The sequence below is a fragment of the Rhineura floridana genome, chromosome 1 (assembly GCF_030035675.1).
Source record: "Rhineura floridana isolate rRhiFlo1 chromosome 1, rRhiFlo1.hap2, whole genome shotgun sequence".
Taxonomy (NCBI): domain Eukaryota; kingdom Metazoa; phylum Chordata; class Lepidosauria; order Squamata; family Rhineuridae; genus Rhineura; species Rhineura floridana.
The window spans coordinates 253,658,931-253,678,948 of NC_084480.1; the positions used below are offsets into that span (position 1 = coordinate 253,658,931).

A 20,018-nucleotide genomic window follows, 5' to 3' on the forward strand; every position below is an offset into this window, starting at 1 on the left:
GGGCAACCATATTAAGAGCCTGATGCATCTCATTGTTCCACAGCATGATAAAGGCGTCAACAGGGTCACCTGCTCTATCTACTGGGAATTCCCCCAGGACATTCAGGAACCAAGTGGATCCCATTTAGTTGCCAGGGGCAGACCATCTTAATCTGTCCAACACCCCTGCAGGGAAGGATTGGAGCGTAAGTCTAAACTTCACCAGGAAGTGGTCTGACCATGATAACAGGGTGATATCACCCCCCAGAACACCCCTTCCTCCATCTGGAGTAAAAACCAAGTCAAGGGTGTTCCCTGCCCTATGTGTCAGTCTGGTGATAACTTGAGACAGCCCCATGGTCATCATGGAGCCCATGAAGTACCAAGCTGGAACATTAGAGGCAGCCTCATCACCCAGGACTTTTGTTTTGGGCTCCTCCACTACCACAGCTGAGAAGGCTTTGGCCAGTAAGATCAGAGAAGCTGCTGGGCAGCAGGGTGGCCAGTACACCAGCAGCAACCCTAGTTTACTGTCTCCTGGCCCGACACCAAGTGCAAGCCTTACAGCCAGCGTAACAGAGTGGTTTCCAGGTGACAGAGATGGAAATTCTGTAGACCACAGCAACCCCTCCCCCCCATTCCTGCAGCCTTTGCTGGTGTTGCACCAAATATCTAGGTGGCTAAAGCTGGGTCAGATCAACTCCTCCTAGCTCACCCACCTAGGTCTCGGCAATACACACCAAATCGGCACCCTCATCCATGATCAAATCATGGAACCTGTCCATGGGAGGAGTGAGGAACAAGGTATAGATAGCCATCCCTTGACTTCGTGGTAGCTCATCACCTCCCCATGACTATACCTCCCTGTACCCATTATCACTGGAATTGTGGTGGCATCACCCATGTTCCTCCTTACCAAGACTCTTCCCAAACACATGATATGGACCCAACAAGAGCCCACCAACAAAACCTACCAGAAACAGTTATCCCAGTACGTCTCTGAGAGAATTGGGAACAGCCAGACTCATTCAATATCTTTCAAACAAGGCACATCTACTCCCCCCATCTCACAACCAAGGAGGGCAAGCCTTTTGCCAGTTGCAGACTCACTCTGAAGGCATCTGGTAATTTCCTCCTATCATTCAGTTCCCTGCACAGGCTCTCACCCTGCACAGGCTCTCACCCTGCACAGGCTCTCACCCTGCACAGGCTCTCACCCTGCACAGGCTCTCACCCTGCACAGGCTCTCACCCTGCACAGGCTCTCACCCTGCACAGGAACTACACAAGCACCTTACACCCTCCCCACTAACAATCACCTCTAGATTGTTTTTTTTAAAAAATAGAAGGGGGTAGCACCCTCTCCTTTGGGACTACCCAAGCGGCAACCCCACAGCAGCAAACCAGGCACCCAAGGGCTGCCAGGCTTTTATGCACCCTGACCCAGCCACGAGTTGCTGCAAGAGGCTGCAAGATTGATTGCAGCCTCTCTCTGGATTCAGGGTCAGGCAGAGGGTCCCAGTCCTTATAGTACTTACCAGGGACCTCAGCTGTCTCAAGAGACAGCTACCGAGGCAAGCAAGCATGCAAGCACTCAGATGCTCAAGTATTCATTCCCAGGGCAAGTATTTTTCAGTCCCCTAGTGCTGCAGCAATTATGATGGGAAATAAACTCTGAGTTCTTTGTCAATGTAATTTTAATGCTATTCTTATGCCATTTTTAAACTAAATTTGCTAAAGGTATTATAATGCTATATTATGGTAGGTAGGTAAATTTATTGTTTGTAGCCAGTGGCCGTCACAATATAGTACAACCAATCAAATAGGAAAAGGCAAATAAAACCATATAAACTATAAAAGACTCCTATTACAAGAGATCACACACAATACCTAAAATACATTAAAAGAAAAACAAGCCAAGGGGTTTATAGTTAAAATAGACTAGTCAGGGGCGAGCTCTGGACGCATACCCACAGTTGCTAAATGACCAGCTCTCAATTGCCCTGCCGCTAAGGCAAATTTTGCCACTTGAAGTGTTACCCATGGATCGGAGGGAGCAAGAAGAGCACACGTTTGCTCCAAAGGTGGTCTGTATCTCCAGGAGTATAAAATGGCGGCAAGGAATTTCCTTCTAGGCTCGGTATACAGTGCACATCGTAGTAAATAGTGTGCGATGTCCTCCACTTCAGGAAATTCACAAATACAGAGTCTTTGATGAATAGGGCGTTTTGCGTATCTCCCCTCCAAAAAAGCGGAGGGCATAGTTTGAAAGCGTAAGGCCATAAAGGCCTTTCTTAAAGCAGTGGAGGTCAGATAGATGAAATATTGTTCAAACCCAAAAGATGTTTTAACTAAGGGATACCACCGGGGAAAGGCTGACTGAGTGGAAGCAAACACGTCCTTCCTTCTTGAGTAGAACAGAATTCTGTCCTTATAAAGAAATCTTACTTGGGGGGGTGACACAGGAGGGCAAAATTTCTGTGTTTATCCCATATGAGGACAGCATTAATTTAGCGTGCATAGCCCAAGTGTTAGAAGAGGGGCTCTGTAGCTGCTCCAGAAAGCATTTCTTAATAAGGCGGGCATCATTCAAGGATGAGAGTTTTAGCCAGTAACTGGCAAGGGCCGCATGCACAAGGGATTCTATTGACTGGAGCCTAGTTTCCATCCTTAAAAGCGGGGCAGGCGCGCCTCTTGGGAGGGCAAGGATGGAGCGCAAAAAGGAATTCTGTATTGTCTCAAGAACGGCAAAGTTGTCATGCTCCCAAATTTGGGCTCCATAGAGGAGCTGAGGGATCACTTTTCCCCGGAAAACCTCAATTATAGGGGAAACTAAACTGCCCCCATTAAACCTAAAAAAACGAAGAAGAGAGTGAACCGAGGGGGATGCTTTTAATTTCACTGCCTGCAGGTGAGATTTCCAAGATTGGTTGGCCGTAAACACCTAAGTATCTAGCATGGTGGCATTGGGCAATAACCTGGTTGTTCAATTTCCAGCTATGGAATTTCCTTCTCTTTCCAAATACCACTACATTGGTTTTTGAATAGTTAATTAAGAGATGTTCTTTGTTGCAAAATTCTCCCAAAGCTCTTAGTAGCCTCCTCATTCCAACCAAGGTGACGGTGACCAAGGCCAAATCATCGGCATAAAGTAAAACTGAGAGTTTAGTGCCCAAGATGGAAACAGGAAAGAACTGTGGGCCACTCAAGTCTTGCATGATATCATTAACATAGAAATTAAAAAGAAAGGGTGCCAAAAGGCAGCCCTGCCTTACCCCTTTAGTCGTTGGAACTCACTCCGATAGACAGCCACTAGCGCCAACTCTAACCCTAAGTGAGGTGTTCGTATGTAGTATACGTAGTAAGCAAAGAAGTCTTCTATCTATGTTAGTCAAGGAGAGTTTGAACCATAATCGATCTCTATCGATAAGGTCAAATGCGGACGTGAAGTCCACAAAGGTGACAAATAATTCCTTGTTTCCCCTTCCAGCGTATTTTTGAATGAAATGGGATAGGATAAAGCAATGATCTATTGCTGACTTCCCTTTTGTAAAACCCGCCTGTTCCTCCGCAATAATTGCATTTTCGGCAGCCCAATCTTCAAGCCTGCATAGGAGATACTTGGCATACAGTTTGGCCACTATATCCAGTAGGCTGATTGGTCGAAAGTTTTTTGGGTCAGCCTTGGATCCCTTTTTGTGGATTGGTACAATTATGCTGACTCCCCACCCAGGAGGAACTTCACCTCGATGGTTTATGAAGGTGAACATTTTGATGAGAACTGGTGCCCACCAGTGAGGATTTGCTCTAAATAACTCTGCAGGAAGCATGTCCTCACCTGGAGCTTTCTTTACGGGTAAGGACGAAATCAGAGTGGAAATTTCTTGGGGAGTAACGGGTTCCCACTCTGGACAATGGGAGAGGGTGAAAGATTCACCAACAAGAGAGGGATAAACCTGTGGCAAGCAAAGGTGGCGGTTGTAGAGGACATTAAAATAGGAGCACCATTGAGAGGAGGTAATTTGATTATCAAGGGGGAAGTAATTCCCCCTAGTCCCTTTAGACACTAGAGCCCAAAATCTATCTGCGTATAATGCTATATTATATCACTTTAATTTGCTTTATTTTCTTCTAAATTCATAACATCATTATATTCCATATGAAGATAATAATATGCCTTAAAAGAAGCATTGCACTCCAGGAAACTGACTGATTCATTTCAGTTACAATTTTGAATAGGGTTGCCAGGTTCAGGGCCTGAGACTGATCTTGTATCTTTAGGAGAAGAGAAAGTCAGCCAAGTGCAGGTGTTCTTGAAAAACTGTAATGGGAAAAACCACAAGGTGGAATTCTTCCTTCCCCCTGCACAACTTTTAAAGATACAGAAGACCTCTTGGTTGCCAGTTGTGCAGGGGGAAGGGAGAATTCCACCTTGTGGTTTTTCTCATTACAGTGTTGCAAGAACACCTGCACTTGGCTGACTTTCTCTTCTCCTACAGATACAAGATCAGTCTCAGGCCATGAACCTGGCAACCCTAATCGTGAATGTGTTTTTTTATCACTGCTTATGCTGTACTCCCTGTCTCACTAGGTCACTAATGAGCAAATTTAAACCAATTAACATTGGTGCATTGGCCAGGTATTTCCAGGTAAGCACTAACATTGATTGGATCCTCCAGTTAACAGTCTTGTGGCTTATGATGGCTTATTTTAAGAACAGGAACAATTGAAGAATAGGACTCCCTGAAAAATTCATAAGGCAGGGTGAGAGCAGGGTGAGTTAGATTTGGTGTCCTCTTGGACTTTCCTTTACTCTGCTTTTCAGTTTCAGTTGTGTTCTCTACCCAACTAGCAATAAAGAAGCATGTTTCTGTGCATTAAGAAGTAAGAGGGTTTTTTATTCTGCAGTTTTTATAATGGGTAAACAGGATTGGGTACTTATTGCTAAAGAATGAAATAAAGAGAGAACTGATCTGAAAAAATGACTACCCTAAGTTACCCTTTACTCTTTTAAAACATTCACTATACTCACAATCATAGTGGCTATTTTTTCTTCTTTTTCTTGATGGCAAAGGATGAAAACAGCCCTAGAGGAATACAAATATTGCTGTGTACACTATGCTTATCTAGATGACTGGCTGGTCACCTAGGCTGTACCTCAGGTCTAATTTCTGATTTTCTTAATATGTGCAACTCAGCATGAAGCCTTTTCAGGATTTCCAGACAGTAAAATCAACCCAACAACCGTAAAAAAAACCCCAATAGGTTTCCACAATTAGTTTCCAATTGCTTAGTCAGCCCTATATATAGCAACAAGTTAAAAAGCTTTCCCTTGATTGTCCAACTGGAAGGAAAATCTAAAGGCCAGGAGCAAGACTAAAAGGAGGGACCCTCAAGGAGGAGTGAACAAACACACCCTATGATATTTTCTCTCTCCCTTCCCTAAACATGCAATATAGACAAGTTTGTTTTTTGGGTGAAGTCTAAAACTGAGTTACCTAACGCAGCATCAAAGCAAAGCTCAGGAGCTCACTCTCTTTACCAAAGTAGTTCGGTTCATGAAAAATCAGGACAGACCACAAGTGAAAGAGAACTGCAGGCAGGGCCGGTGCTATCATTAGGCCAACTAGGCAGCCGCCTAGGGCGCAGACCTCAGAGGGGTGCAGTACTGACCTTTGAGGGGCACAGTTTTATACAGATTAGTTTTTTTTAACCCTTGGAAAAAATGCAACTAAAATAAATTGAGTAGTTTCTAGTTTTGTGCTTTTCATTTTTTCTACAAGACATCTGTTTTTAAATTTGAAGTTAGCAATTTTTTGGGGGGGTGCAAGTAGTTAGCCTTGCCTAGGGCGCAAAATAGCCTGGCACCGGCACTGACTGCAGGTATAGGCAAAGTCAAGCTTTTGAGTCTGGTATTCCTGGGGATCTCTCAAAAAAGTGTGAGACAATTCAACAGATTAAACTTCATTCATGTAAGCTAACACACTCTCTGAATGGAGGAGTGAGGAACGAGATCACTGTGTTTCTCTTCCCCTGGCCTGGCCCTCACATCCTCTCCACCAGTGGTGGATGGGGGAATTAGCTAGCACTATGCATCTCCTCTCCCCCCATGCCTCACCTAGAAATGTGGCTGCCCCCACTCCAAGAAAGAATCCCTGGGAACCTCTGTGTCAAGTGGATGAGATTCAAGAGGGTCCTCCAGCTTGCTTCATGGCTTTATCTCCCTCTGTTCTTCTGAATCCATAGTCCTTCTTACCAGCTGGTTGCACCTTAACAGCCAGCTCCTCTCCAGCCCCACTCCAGAAGTGAAACTAAAGGCACCTTAATGTTCTGGCTGCCATTTGCTGTTTCACCTTTGTTTGTTTGTTTGACAGCAGATGATGTGGGTGTTTGGGGACTAGTGTTTTGCCTAAGCACTCAAATTGCCTGACCTCAGGCTGCCCACACTCTGGGCAGCTATGTAAAGCCAATGGCATCCAAAGGACAGGCTATTATTCACACTTGCCTACAAAGCCCCATTTGATGTAAAAGTACCTCATTCAGTGGCATCAAAATGTGGGGGTGAGACAGGTAGAGAGAACAGAGTTCAAGGTGGAGACTGTGCATGGGGGGAGGAAAGCTGAACCTTTAAAGTTGGACGATAAGGAAGGAAGTCTGGTAACAATCACAGCCCATCTTATTAACATGTCATTTGCTAGTTAGAAAAAAAGGAACCAGGCATTGAAAATGTCATTTTCTGTTGAGCCCCAGCTCTCCCAGGGGAATCAGGGTGGGGAGCCGGCCAAGTCCCAGCCTCCACAGATAGGGCAGGGGGAGGAATCAGAGGTAGATGAGACTTTTGTGGACAATGAGGGAGGGGGAGTAGCTGACAGCAGGGTCGGCTCCAGGCATGCAGGGGCCCTTGGGCATCAGCTTGCCCTGGCCCCTGGGTGGGTGGGTGTGCACGCATAAGCCCCCCTACCTGTCTAGTCTTTACCATTGCCCTCAATGAAGATGGCGGCCACGGTTTCCCTAAGGGGAATGAAGCCTCTGCCACCATCTTTATTGATGGCACACGTGTGTGCTACGCACGCACATCTCTGCCATCAGCTAAGATGGCAGCAGCAGCTTCAGTACCTTAGGGAAGCTGCGGCCGCCACCTTCATTAAGGGCAATGCTAAAAAGCTGGCTGACAGGTAAGTGGGGTGTGTGGGGGGCGCAGATCATGGAGGGGGAGCGGAGGTCCCCTCGGGGGCCCCACAGGGGTTCCTGTAGCTCCGGGGCCCTCAGGCCAGTGCCCAACCTGGCCGCCCTTTAGAACCGGCCCTGGCTGACAGCCTGCCATTTCCCACAGAAAGTTCTCCCGCCAAACCAGACTTCGCTCCCCCTACAGACACCTCAACAGAGCCGTTGAGGGATGACCGGGCGGGCACGCCAGCTCCACCCCCCAGGATTCCCAGCCTGGCACTTCAAATGCTTTCCCACCTCCTGGGGCATCTATCAAGCCTGTACTGTCAGACGAGCCGGCGGAGGCTTGCCCCCCTTCGCCCCACATGAGATGTCAAGAGAAGGTGGGACTTTGCTGGAGATTGCGAGCGAAGACCTTCCCTACTTAAGGCAGTGCCCCCCTGACCCGGTTGCTGAGTCAACTTTCTTCACACGCTGCAGTATAAGCCTAGGCAGCTTAGTTAGGGAATGTAGTGAGTTAGCACAGCTAAGTCTATGAAACGCATTGCCTTTCATGATACTCTAATAAAACGAATTAATTCCAGCCTCGCCTCCATTTCATGCTCTCACTCTAGGCAGGACATTTTCATTGGTGATCACTCGTGGCCGAGTAAGATTCTCTTCCAAGATAAGGTCTTTAACGGTGGCTCCGTAAGTGACTATGGAGGCCAATTCTAGATCCACACAGCCTCCCACAGTGAGGACATAAGTTTCCAGATGGAAGACAGTTGCGATGAGGATTTGCTTGATGTGCCTTCCGCTTGGCTCGTTTGTCCCTTTCGCCCTGTATTCGTGCTTCTTCAAAGTCCATAGCACCTTTGATAATGGCTGACCTCCAATTGGGACGCTCATGGGCCAAGGCTTCCCAGGTCTCGATGCTCATGTTACATTTTTATTCTGAGTTTCTTTCCTGAATATTTTTTTTCTTAATAATGTTATTTGTTATTTAATTTTTGTAAATTGTATTGCTTTTATTGATGTATTTTTATACTTGTGTTTATTGTTCTTTGTAAGCCACCTTGAGGGCCTTTGGCCGAAAAGTGGGATATAAATAAATTTATTATTATTATAATAATAACAATAATAATATTTTTTGTAGATTAACTTTAAGAACATCTTTAAACCTCTTTTGCTGTCCACCGATATTCCATTTTCCAAAATGTAACCCCATCATCATTATATGCTATTGTGTTCCTCTGTATATGTCCTTTATTTTAAATTGAGGGAGTTTATTTGAGGGGCAATTTTATCAGTGCAGTGGGGGTGTTATATATATATTCTTGGTTAGCATAAAGCTGTTTTATTTCAAAAATCATAAAAATAAAGTCTAAAAACATGGGAATCAGCCATCTGTCGGGAATGCTTTGATTTGGATTCCTGCATTGCGCAAGGGGTTGGACTTGATGGCCTTATAGGCCCCAACTCTACTATTCTATGATTCTATGAGATAGTAAATACATAGGTATGTATGAGAATCATATATAATTATTGTTCAGTCACTTATGAAGACGTGATGTAAAATGCCTCCTTGAAAAAAACATTAGAACATATATGAAACAATATTGCAGTATACTAGGCCAGTTATTTCTAATCTGATTTCCTGCTTCTAAGTCATTGGTAGGGTTGCCATATTCCAGTTCCACAAATCCGGGCAGGTTAATTTCCATATTATGTAAAGTATTTGCATATTATGCAAATATTTGCATATTAATATTTGGATTGTCCAGTTGTTTTGTTTTTGTGCCTAGGAATTACCACCAAAAGCTGGGGAAAGATGTGAGAAATCTTTTTTTTAAAAGCAACATTTTCAGCCTTAAATGCCTAGACTCTAGTTTCCAACACTAGGGAGTATTTATTGATTGATTAAGAGAATTTATATCCTGCCCTTTTGCTGTTAAAAACAGAGCTCAGCACAGCTTACAAATATAATAAAAACAATAAAAATACACAATCAATATAAAAACATAATAAAAACACAAAATAGCAACAAACATAAAGTAAGTCAGGGCAGCAGTACGGTTAACCATATACAATATATTTCAAAGATGTGGTGGGTGGAGAAAAACAAGAAGCCAAAATGTTAGGAAAAGGAGTCTTTCACACCACATGCTCAGTTCTAAATACTGTTGCAGCAAGTTTTACAAGTTCCTCCAGTATTCCACTGGTGCAGGCACTCAGACATTCAAAGTATCTGTATGTTTCTTAGGTTTTATAAAAGCAGAGCTTTGCTTAACTCAAAATTTCTTCTCCCTTTGATCAACCACATCTACACAGTTTCCACCTCCATACTCAAAATGAAACTGGGCCTGGAAGTGTGCAACAACCCCACACATGCCTTGCTAATTAGATTACCAATGCCAGGATGTCTGTCTTATCGACTACTGTCCTGCTCCCCACACACACACACACACACCGGGCATCACGAAAGACCCAGTCCTGGGCTCAGAAACAAAATAAATATCTGGTCCTCTTCAAAGTATTGATAAGCCTCTTGTTTTAATTGAAATAATAATTATAAATTCTTGTTCTTATCACTAATGGGAGTTAATTATCTTGCATATGCTGCTGTTGCTTCTATGGCTGTAACTGCGTGAGGTTAAAGATAAGTGAAATGCAAATAGGAAAAAAAAACACAGAAGGCAGTAACACTTTCCTAAATGTAATACCATACCAACCACAACAAGATTCCTATGAGTAAGGCAGAAAACTAAGCATCTCACAACCAGTCAGGATTCCTAACCAAAAACCAAAAATAGGATAAATGAAGAAATATTTATATAAGCATGACTATCAAATATATTTATTATTTACACAAACTGTAAAGATGTTTATAGTGCAATCCTAGGTTTATTTATTCAGAAGCAAGTCCCAGCATATTCAGTGGGGCTTACTCAAACAGGGACAGAAATGCAACCTCAAGTGATAAGCAACTTCATTCACACAACCCAAAATTCCGAATCATGCCACTTTACGCTGTTTTGCAACTGTTTATACTTGTTTTTATGGTTATTGGATTTTAAATTGCTTTATTTCTTGTTGTGAGCTGCCTTGGGTTCCAACCCTACCTCACAGGGTTGTTGGAAAGACTACACACACACACATACACACACACACACACACACACACACTGCAGATGTATAAATACATACAGCCCATATAATAGTTTATTGTCAAACCAGTTGGTCATTGCAGAAAAATCAGTATTAGTTTTAAAAAAATCAGTATTACTTTCCTACAGAATAAAAACTGTAATACCTAAGTAAGCCCTGCCTACTTGCTTTAAAATAGGACTGGAGAAGGGGGCAGAAAGAGTTAGAACATAAACACCATTCTTTTTTACATTCACTCCAAAGTCCCATTGATTTTCAGCACATTCATAACCATGTCTACTCAAAAGTAAGTCCTATTGAATTCAATGGGATTTACTCTGGGCATATGGGATTAGCATTGCTTTTACAAAAAGCAAGCATTGGGAAGGTTTTCAAAACACTGCCCAAGATCTGACTCCTGCACACAAGAGGAAAAAAAACTGAAATGTATATACTTACCCAATTTATGAGATTTTACTGCCTCAGGTCAATGAAACTGAAACACAATCCCTGATTGGCTGCAATCCTGAACGGGCGGGGTTAAAGCTACGAAGTGCTGTAGTACTGTATACAGTACTGTTTAAAGAAAGATTTAACAGTCGGGGGGGCGGCTGACGTTTTTATGCATATCTTGAGAACCGGACCACCTAGAAACTTTTTTTTTTTTTTAATTAAAGCTGAGAATCCGGGCCACCTAAGGAGCTAGCCGGGCACCAGGTGGCATGCATAGAATCCGGGTAAAACCCGGCTAACCGGGCAATATGGCAACCCTAGTCATTGGTCCTAATATAATTTCTGGCACAGAAACTAATACAATAACCCAAACACTATTTGGACATAAACATAATGCAGCACATATACTCTTCCCTTTAAAATTGGTAAGTAGCCAGAGACATTAAAAAACATATATAGCTTTTGTAAAATGATTTCACAGAAGCACATACAAGTTATTAAGAATACATAGCTTAGTGAGAGCACAAGACAAGTCACAATTCTGGCTAGGAAATCTTTATAATATATTAGGAGTGTACCACTGTTTTTATCCTGTAAGGTTGTGTACTTACTGCTTTATAAGTTCTTTTTTGTCCTGCATGTTTTCTGATTTGTTCTCCATTGGGCCCTGTTTCCACATGCATGGAGTAGATTATGTCAAAGAAATCTTCAACAACAGCTACCCTTCTCAAAGACAGCTTCTCATCTACACCAACTCCATCCTAGGGGGAAAATGATAGGGAGCACAAGATGAATAGATAAAACTACAAGGAAAACACATCCTGTTACTTAGAGTTGATTAGATAAAGACCCTTGGCACTGTCATCTGAAGATCCCTATCCCAGAGTAATACTTAGCAACTCAATCAATGACAGCAACATTATAATTGCACAATAAATAAAAAATCCTCAGAAAAAGATTCTGAGTGGGGCAGAAAACCTTCAAAGCAGATAACCCACATTAACTTACCTTTTCACTTATGATTATTTCCATGTTATATAATGCTTTTAAACTTTCATGAACTTGTTGGTGCAGAATCAGAACAATATTTTTAAAACTATATTATAAAAATGTCTAGTAATTCCACAGGGAAATTCATGTGTATTGTGAAAAAGGATTGCTTTGAAAGCTATTTGTAAATCTGTTTTGTATATGCAAAGATATAGTTGCAAAAAAGGACTGTATTTTAACTTCTGACCATAATAGTTATGTCTATATGACTATATATCACCACATTCTCACAGGGAGGAGAAGTTGAAGGTTTCATCCAGAGGCTGGTGTCTAGAAAATCAGCTGTACCTCTCAAATAGATGTTAGGGCTGAGATCTGTATGGAAACACTACCCTTTTGTAATGAGGAATCACTTTGATCTAGAACCCCTTTCCCCAAATCTCTGGTGTGTGGGGATTCTCTGTCATTTACCATTGGTGAAGGAAATGTACTCTGCGCTTCCTTAGGGACTGTTTTATTTATCATTACTTCATGGGATCTAGTACTGAGCCCCAGTATTGAAAATAGTTACCAAGGCTAAATTAAGCCTTTTATATTTCTTTAAAAAGCAAATGTATGAATTCACCATAAACATAATTTCAGGACATTTTCCTCACTTTCCCTTAGAACAGGTTAACTGACAGATTATTCAGAACAGACTGTTAATGTAATTTTACAGTACCATATAGCCTATGTATATTTTTCCACTGGGTATTGTCACTTTTAGGTCTGCTAAACAGAGTATTTGTAAGTATCCGCTGGTTACTTTTACTGTTTGAGAGAATTTGACTTTACAGATTCCATAGTTAACAGTGCCACCTACATCTCAAAATCTTGCAACTGATGTTCACATCATTGCTGACTAACAAGCAGACAGCTCAGAATTAACTTGTTTTTCTATGACTTGAGCACAGTCTCATGCAGATCCCATTCATCCAAAATTTGCAGTACTGAGTATCATGCAAGGATGAAGATGCATACCTATACATGAGTGTCCCATTTGAAAATATTCTAGGTACACACTCTCTAGCTTATTCTTCCATTCCTCACTCATATATGTTTAATGCTAGCTGCCCAAGACTAAGGATGGATCCAGACGAGCACTTTATCATGTGATCTGTTGCCAATACATGTGCAGAAGGTGAGCAGTGTGTGCTCCCTGTTTCTTTCCATGCAAATGCTTGTATTTACTTCATTAAAGAACAGAACAAGTCTCTCTTTTCCAAGCCATTGTTCTTCCTCATCTCCTCCATGATCAGTGCCTGGATGGAATCATGAGCTGGATGAAGGCTAATAAACTGCGACTGAATCCTGGTAAGATAGAGACCCTATGGATGGGCAGTTCCCAGGTCCAGGAATTGGGTTGCTTATTTGCCCTGGATATGGCTGCATTCCCTGTCAGGGAGCAGATGCATAGTTTGGGGGTGTTCTTAGCTCCATCACTGTCACTAAAGATCAAGGTGACTTCAGTGGCTCAGAGTGCGCATTGCCAGCTTTGGTTGGTAAGCCAACTACAGCCATCTCTGGACAAGGGTAGCCTTGCTATGGTGGTCCATACATTGGTAACCTAACAATTAGACTACTTTACTGTAGTGTGCTGTATGTGGGGCTACCTTTCTGCCTGGTTTGAAAGCTGCAGCTAGTCCAAACTACAGCTGCGAGTGCTTGGTGCAGGGTAGGAAAACTTTCTGGCCCCACCACATGGGCCAACTTTGAAAGATCAGAAGGCCCACTATGTTTTGGAGTTCATCTTATTGCCCTCTAGATTACAGTCTGTATTTGGACAGCTCTACAACTCATATAGTTTTGTATCAGTACATTCAAAGCAGCAGTAATTTCCCCCCAATTACAACAAACAATTAGTGGAGCCCCGATAAAAGAAATAATTCTTCATTTATACTATTTTAGCAGTGTTATCATAACAGAAAATATCACTCAGTTGTACTTTAAAAGATGCCATTGCTTTGTCAGTTTGCATGTGCATTTTTGCCTCATATATTTTTTAATTTAAAAAAACACACACTGGAAAGCTTGCAAATTTCAGTTTTGCAAACTCAACATAACCTATAAGAATTAATCTGGGTTTTCTTTCTTTCAGGTTTTATGTATACATTCACGTATTTATAACCACCAGAAACAGACATTTATCCACGTACAAATGGACTTATTTTATATTTATATACTGCAATTCCTAAAAATATATCAAAGCTGTTTACAATATATATAAATACATGATAAAACCATATAAAAATCTACACGTAGAAATTGTTAACTATAGCAGAAAGACTTTATACACCATAAAGCTCTTTGAATTCAGTAGGCCTTACTTTTAGACATGTATAAGATTCTTCAGTGACATACCATTCTATAGGTTACATGCTACAAAATATGATCCATCAACATCAAAAGGATTTGCTTCCAAGCTTAAGAGTTTAGAACTCAGCCACTGGGTCTGATAAACTTGTATAACAATATGCTGGGCTGATCTAAAATTCATTCTTAAACAACCCATTCATACTGTACAAAGAGAATATAATATCTGTTGGTAATGCACAATGGCTGTGCTCACTGTTGAACATTAACTATGGTTTAACATGAGGTGTGAATCAGGCCCATGCAAACATTTTTAAGAGTGGAGGCAAAAAAATATGTAAACAATTATTAAAGACCTATCCAGCAGACATTCTTTCACTGGAAGTAATTAGGAGCAAGTTAGATAAATGGTTATACAGTTAGCGGGATTATTCCCTGAGACAAAAATTGGAGGACTTCACAAATCCAACAGTGTCCATCATTGGAGATGAGAATGGGTAGCTTTTAGACTAAAATTCCTGCTACAGGTCCTTAAAAAATTCTCCCCATCGATTTGGGGGTTCTAAAACAACAATCCTATACTCACATTAAGCCGGGACTGGAGACACGCTGCTGCAATGTTGGTGGAACAGCCACCATATCCAATGTATGCTCAGCCAATGAGGGGAAAACAAACATGTAGAAAATGCACAAAAATAGCATAAAAATGACAAACAACCCCACAGCATCCTTGGATACAATGCTTGTGCCCACCAATCAGAGACTGTGTTGATAATACCAACATGCAGCCCATGCTCAGCAGCAGCTAATGAATTCACCTTGATGAGAAATGCCCCCAGCACACCCCTTGCATAAGCACACACAGAACATGCAAAATGATACCACAGAGCCTCCAGCCTATCAGCTCCAGTGGTACAAGCAGGGCTGGTGCCAGAGGGTGGCCAGGATGGGTCCTGGCTGAGGGCCCCTGAAGGGCCCCTCCTTAGGGTGGGGAGTGCTCCCTTCTGCTTCTGTGGCAGCATCAGCTCCCGACCCTGCTGGAGATCGCAGTGAGGGAGCTCCCAGGCACCCCTCTACTACCGAGCAGGCCTGTGATGCCTGACTGCATGCCCCACCTACCTCTCCCTTGAAGTAAATGCTGGCTGCACTGTAGGTGCAAGCCTGCCATCAACCAAGATGGTGGCTGAGGTTTCCCTAAGGGGCTGATGCCCCTGATGCCCTCTTAGTTGATGACAGGTATGTGCACGAAGCACGCAGGCGTACCATCAACCAAGATGGCGGCAGAGGCATCAGTCCCTTAGAGAAGCCTCGGTCGCCATCTTGGTTTATTATTATTGTTATTATTATTAAATTTATTTATACCCCGCCTTTTGGCCAAAGGCCCTCAAGGTGGCTTACAAAGAAAAATAAACACAAGTATAAAAATAAATAACATTATTAAGAAAAACAAATGTCCAAGAAAAAGTTTGAACAAGTGAATTTAAAATGGATCACTCTCTGTCTTTGCCAGCACACAATATTCCATGCTTAGAGTCTCTCTCAGACACAGTTTATTCTGTTCCAGTCCCAGCAGACTGTTGGGATTGGACCCCATTTTTGAGACTTCTGTTTCTAAGCCAAACTGATGGCAGGTTGATGGCAGGCATGCACGCACAGTGCTGGCAGCATTCACTTCAAGGGAAAGGTAGGTAGTTGGGGCGTGCATGCGGGTGCCAGGGCCCGGGCAGGCTGGTGCCCAAGGGCCCCACCATGCCTGGCCCCAGCCCTGGGTACAGGCAGCAATGACATCACTACCAGTCCCCAGACATCCTACAAGCAGGGTTTTGAGTCCTTTTATGTGCCTCACTGGGAGCCAGTGTGGTGTAGTGGTAAAGGTTTTGGACTATGACCTGGGAGACCAGGGTTCGAATCCCCACACAGCCATGAAGCTCACTGGGTGACCTTGGGCCAGTCACACCTGGACAGTATCTACATAGCTACCTAGACAGAATACCTGCATGGAGCACGCACAGCTCTCCTGGAACACAGGTACAAGACCCAACCAAGCAGCCAAGTGGAGGGGTCAGGGCATGCAACAAAAGGAGTCACAGATACACAGTGACAGCAGCAGCCTCCAATCATTGACTGTATTGGACACATGTCTGGGGAGCAGAAAGTGGGAGTCTGAGCACTACTAGAAGGATGAGGGCATATGCTCCCACTCATATCTTGCAAACCTGGAGAAAATATGTCATGCCAGGTACAAGAGAGAGGCAGCTCCTGGGACTCAAAACCACACTGCAAATATCACAGAACAGCATCCTAATTCGGCAGCCACAATATCAGATAGCAATCAGACACATCACAGAGCACTTTCCCCCCCATTCCCAGCCTCAATCCCCAGTCTCATAACGCCAAGGCCACAGGGCCTCCAAAAAGAGTACTGGTCTGGTGAAACAACTTTTGTTTGATATGCTGGAGGTTCCTGATTCAAATCCAATATACAACCCCATACTAGGAACAGTGGGATGGGTCCCACACTCAGGCACACCTGAGCCAAACAGAGAGGGCTCTGCATGGACTAATAGCCTGGCTCCTACATAGGCCACTCAGCTCATTTTGTGCAACTTATCCCCATGGCAACCGTCATGACCAATCTACCTCCTCCATTTTGCCTGATAGGCTAACACTGCCAGGCTGTGTCCCAGCAGATCTAAATGGCCCTCTTCATCCCTTCCTCCCTGCCACTCCAAACTGGCATCTTCATACACCCTAACAGCAGCACCTGTCCCACTTGTGCACCCTGAAAAATCTGTCCCATTACAGTCTAGGGAATCTGAGTGAGCAGAGAAATGCAAGGTTATTCCCCGCCCCCAAGGCTGAGGGGATCAATCAGTCTCCCTGCCGATCCCCTTACAGTCCCATCCTGAGAACAGACTCCCTGGTAGGAAGGAACATCACCAGCTGTTGCACAGCTGTCTGTCCTGGAGCTTCCAAGGGTACAGGAGCCTGCTTAGAGCAGTTTACAACCCCACAGAGGAAGGAAGGAACAACCAGGAGCATCCTGGTCACTTTGGCCCTCACCAGCGGATCTTCAGTTTAGGACTCCACTGTAAATTACCTGACCTTGTTTATGGGAGACCAGCAATGTGTTAGCCACCAGGGATATCCCTGGCACAGTTGTTCCTCCTGCCCCCCCCTTGCCACTAGGGATAGAAGAATCTACCAATTTTGATTCTCTCAATTTCTCATTTTTCCAATCTTAAATAGGGTTTTCCACACTTCTGCAGCAATTTGCAATTAAAAAAAACCGTCACAAAAATTCTTCAGCACCTTAATGTGTATTTCTCATTTTGTATGCAGTTTTAACTAATGTACACATTTTGCAAACAATTACTTTTAATATAATGTATATATGTTATTTTTAAATAATATATTCATTTTATGCACATTTTTGTAAATATTGCTTGGTTGGAGAACTGCATGGCAATATTTGGGTAAGTGCAAATTTCAAAGGATGCCTGTGTTTGAGTTCTCATGTTGTTTCTGAAAGTGCAAATTTGATAAACTCAGCTCTAAATGTGAACTGATTGAATTTCTCCCCCATCCCTAGTTGCCACACTGCCTGTCCTGCCCCATCCCCACCTCCCCACATTCTGGCCTGCTGCATCAGATGTGGTAGAGAACATTATCCCATCACCACTTTTGAAGTAAGATCCAACTGCCAATCTCTGTACATTGAATGGGGAGGACTTAGAGTGGGATGTTTGAGCCGGTGAAGGGTGGAGTGGGGAGTGGGACTCAGAAGGCAACCCAGCTCTGGACTTGGACAGTTCAACCCCAGCAGCTCCAGATACCCCTGTGGAGAGTCAACCTGACCAGCCAGTTGTTTCCCAGCCTAACACTTCCCCTCTCCCTTCGCCCACATCCCCAGTAGGCAGCCCTCCTCCCTGGGAGGGGGCAAATGGGACGGTGATGGAGGTTCTGCCTTCACCTCACACCAGGAGGCGAATGCGGTGGGAGATTCAACAGACACAGTTGAGATGGAGCCAGCGCCTGCAAGCACATTGCCAACAGTGACAGGTGACACACGCAAGCAGGGTGCTGGGCCAGCCTTACTTAAACTGGGGGGGGAGTAGTTGCTGAGTTAACGTCTTAATGCTGTGAAGTAGTGCCTAGTTAGTCCTAGGGAAATGCTGAGTTCTGTGCAAGCCATAGGTAGATTCATGAAGCACACTGAATTGAAACTGTCTCAATAAAAGAGAAAACCACAGCCATGTCTGAGTTCTTCAAGTTCGGGCAGGACATTAATCTTCTTCTTCTTTTTTTAGCAAAGAACTTTATTTTGAAATAAAGTTAAAAATTCAGGCAACACAAAAGAACTTCACATAACAACACAGGAAAACCACCAATTTGAGGAAAAAGGAACGTGACTGATCATGTTCCTTAGTATATCAGGGCTAAGCTTACGAGACAATTAGAGAAAAAACAATCTAAGGAGCTTACTAACTATTGAGAGAGCTTGGATGTGAAAGTTATGTAGTGAATCATAGTCAGGAAAAAATGCACCTGTGTTTTATTGGAATACGATCAAAGGTTTGAAGGACTTCCACAATGCAGATGAACAGAAACCATGTTGCTATAAAATCTTTTGGAACGGGGGTGTTCCTTGCTTCTTCCTAGTTATGTTGTCCTGTCAGCGCACTCTGGGATACCGTCCCATTACCTTTTTTTTTGCAGGTAGTCTCCTCCTGGCCCTCTCCAATCCGACATCCCCACCTCCAGCCCCCTACCACCACACAGAAGGAGAAGGCAAGAGCGGAGCCCACCCAGACTGAATGATAAAGAAGGTGCCACACAGTGGGGCAAGAGACAGGCTGCAAGCTGGAATGGATGGAAAATTTGCTTAATTCTGACTGGGGGGATCAGAATCAAGCACCCACCCCAGCCTGCAGCTTGTCTTTTGTCCTGTGATGTGGAGCCTCCTCTGCCTGTTCCTCGTCCTCCTCTGCAGTCTGGCCCTGCTAGGGAGGCTGTTGCTGAGGCCTCTGCACTACCATTTGGACGGGGGGGGGGCTCTTTTCCTGCCTCACCATGGTGGTGAAGTGGCAGGATGGTGGTGGATCAGCTGCAAATCTGCAGCAGCTGCGGATCCCATCACTAGTCCTTTCACATGCTGAATGACTCCCAGTATTTGTTGTTGTGAGGAGGAAAGAGACACAAGGGAGAGAATCATGAGGAGTTGAGAGAGAGAGGTTTGCAATGAGGATAGGAGGATGGACAGCCAAGCCCAGCTATGTACTTTGTTTAAGCAGAGATTCCAAAACTGTGGTCCTCACCACTTTTACCCCATAGCTTGGGCCTACTTTTAAAAAAACTGTGCTGGGGGCAGGGACTAGCTGGGAGGGTGGGGAGTTATATCCCTGCAAACTTAGGCTGCCAGCCAGCAGCAAGCATTTGGGGAAACTGGGGCTTGCTTTTTAAAAATAAAAGTTGTGGAGGGTAGGATGGAGCAGAGGGTTGGTCACTACATGCTCAGGATGCTGTTGTCTGCCAGCATGGAGATGGTGGCAGGTGCTCCCTTACCCCAGGGAGGATCTTTTCTGAAGGGATGGTTTCTCAAGTTGTGTATGTGTGTATGCAGGGCGGATTATCCATTAGGCTTAGTAGGCTGAAGCCTAGGAGCCCAGAGCTCTTGGGGACCCTTGCATAAGCTAATATATATATATATAGATTTTTCATTATGTACAAACAGAAAATGTTTGCACTTTGCAATCGCATTCATAACGTTCTAAAAGGATGGCTTAAAAGACATAATGCACACCAGCCAAATAAAAACGGTCCATTAAACATTTTATTTTCCATAATTTTACTGCGCCTGTGCTCTGCACCGATATTTAGTATTGATCGCTGTTTTTAATCTTCGTGGTTTGTGGCGTGCATACTGTATGTATAGGCAGAGCCGGTTCTA

The 20,018-nt window shown here is 43.7% G+C and overlaps 1 protein-coding gene across 5 annotated transcripts in view; it reads right to left on the reverse strand.

Moving 5' to 3' along the window:
- The window catches only part of NOL4 (nucleolar protein 4), a 243,519-nt gene that overhangs the window by 172,334 nt on the left and 51,167 nt on the right, over positions 1-20,018 (reverse strand). For 3 of the 5 annotated variants that reach the window (XM_061599913.1, XM_061599822.1, XM_061599651.1), the window contains exon 2: positions 11,338-11,487. In XM_061599913.1, coding sequence (XP_061455897.1) covers positions 11,338-11,487 — 150 coding nt within the window. Of the gene's footprint in view, positions 1-4,315; positions 4,330-5,520; positions 5,572-11,333; positions 11,488-20,018 lie in introns of all 5 variants that reach the window. The other 2 variants (XM_061599737.1, XM_061599563.1) reach the window with 1 other exon arrangement.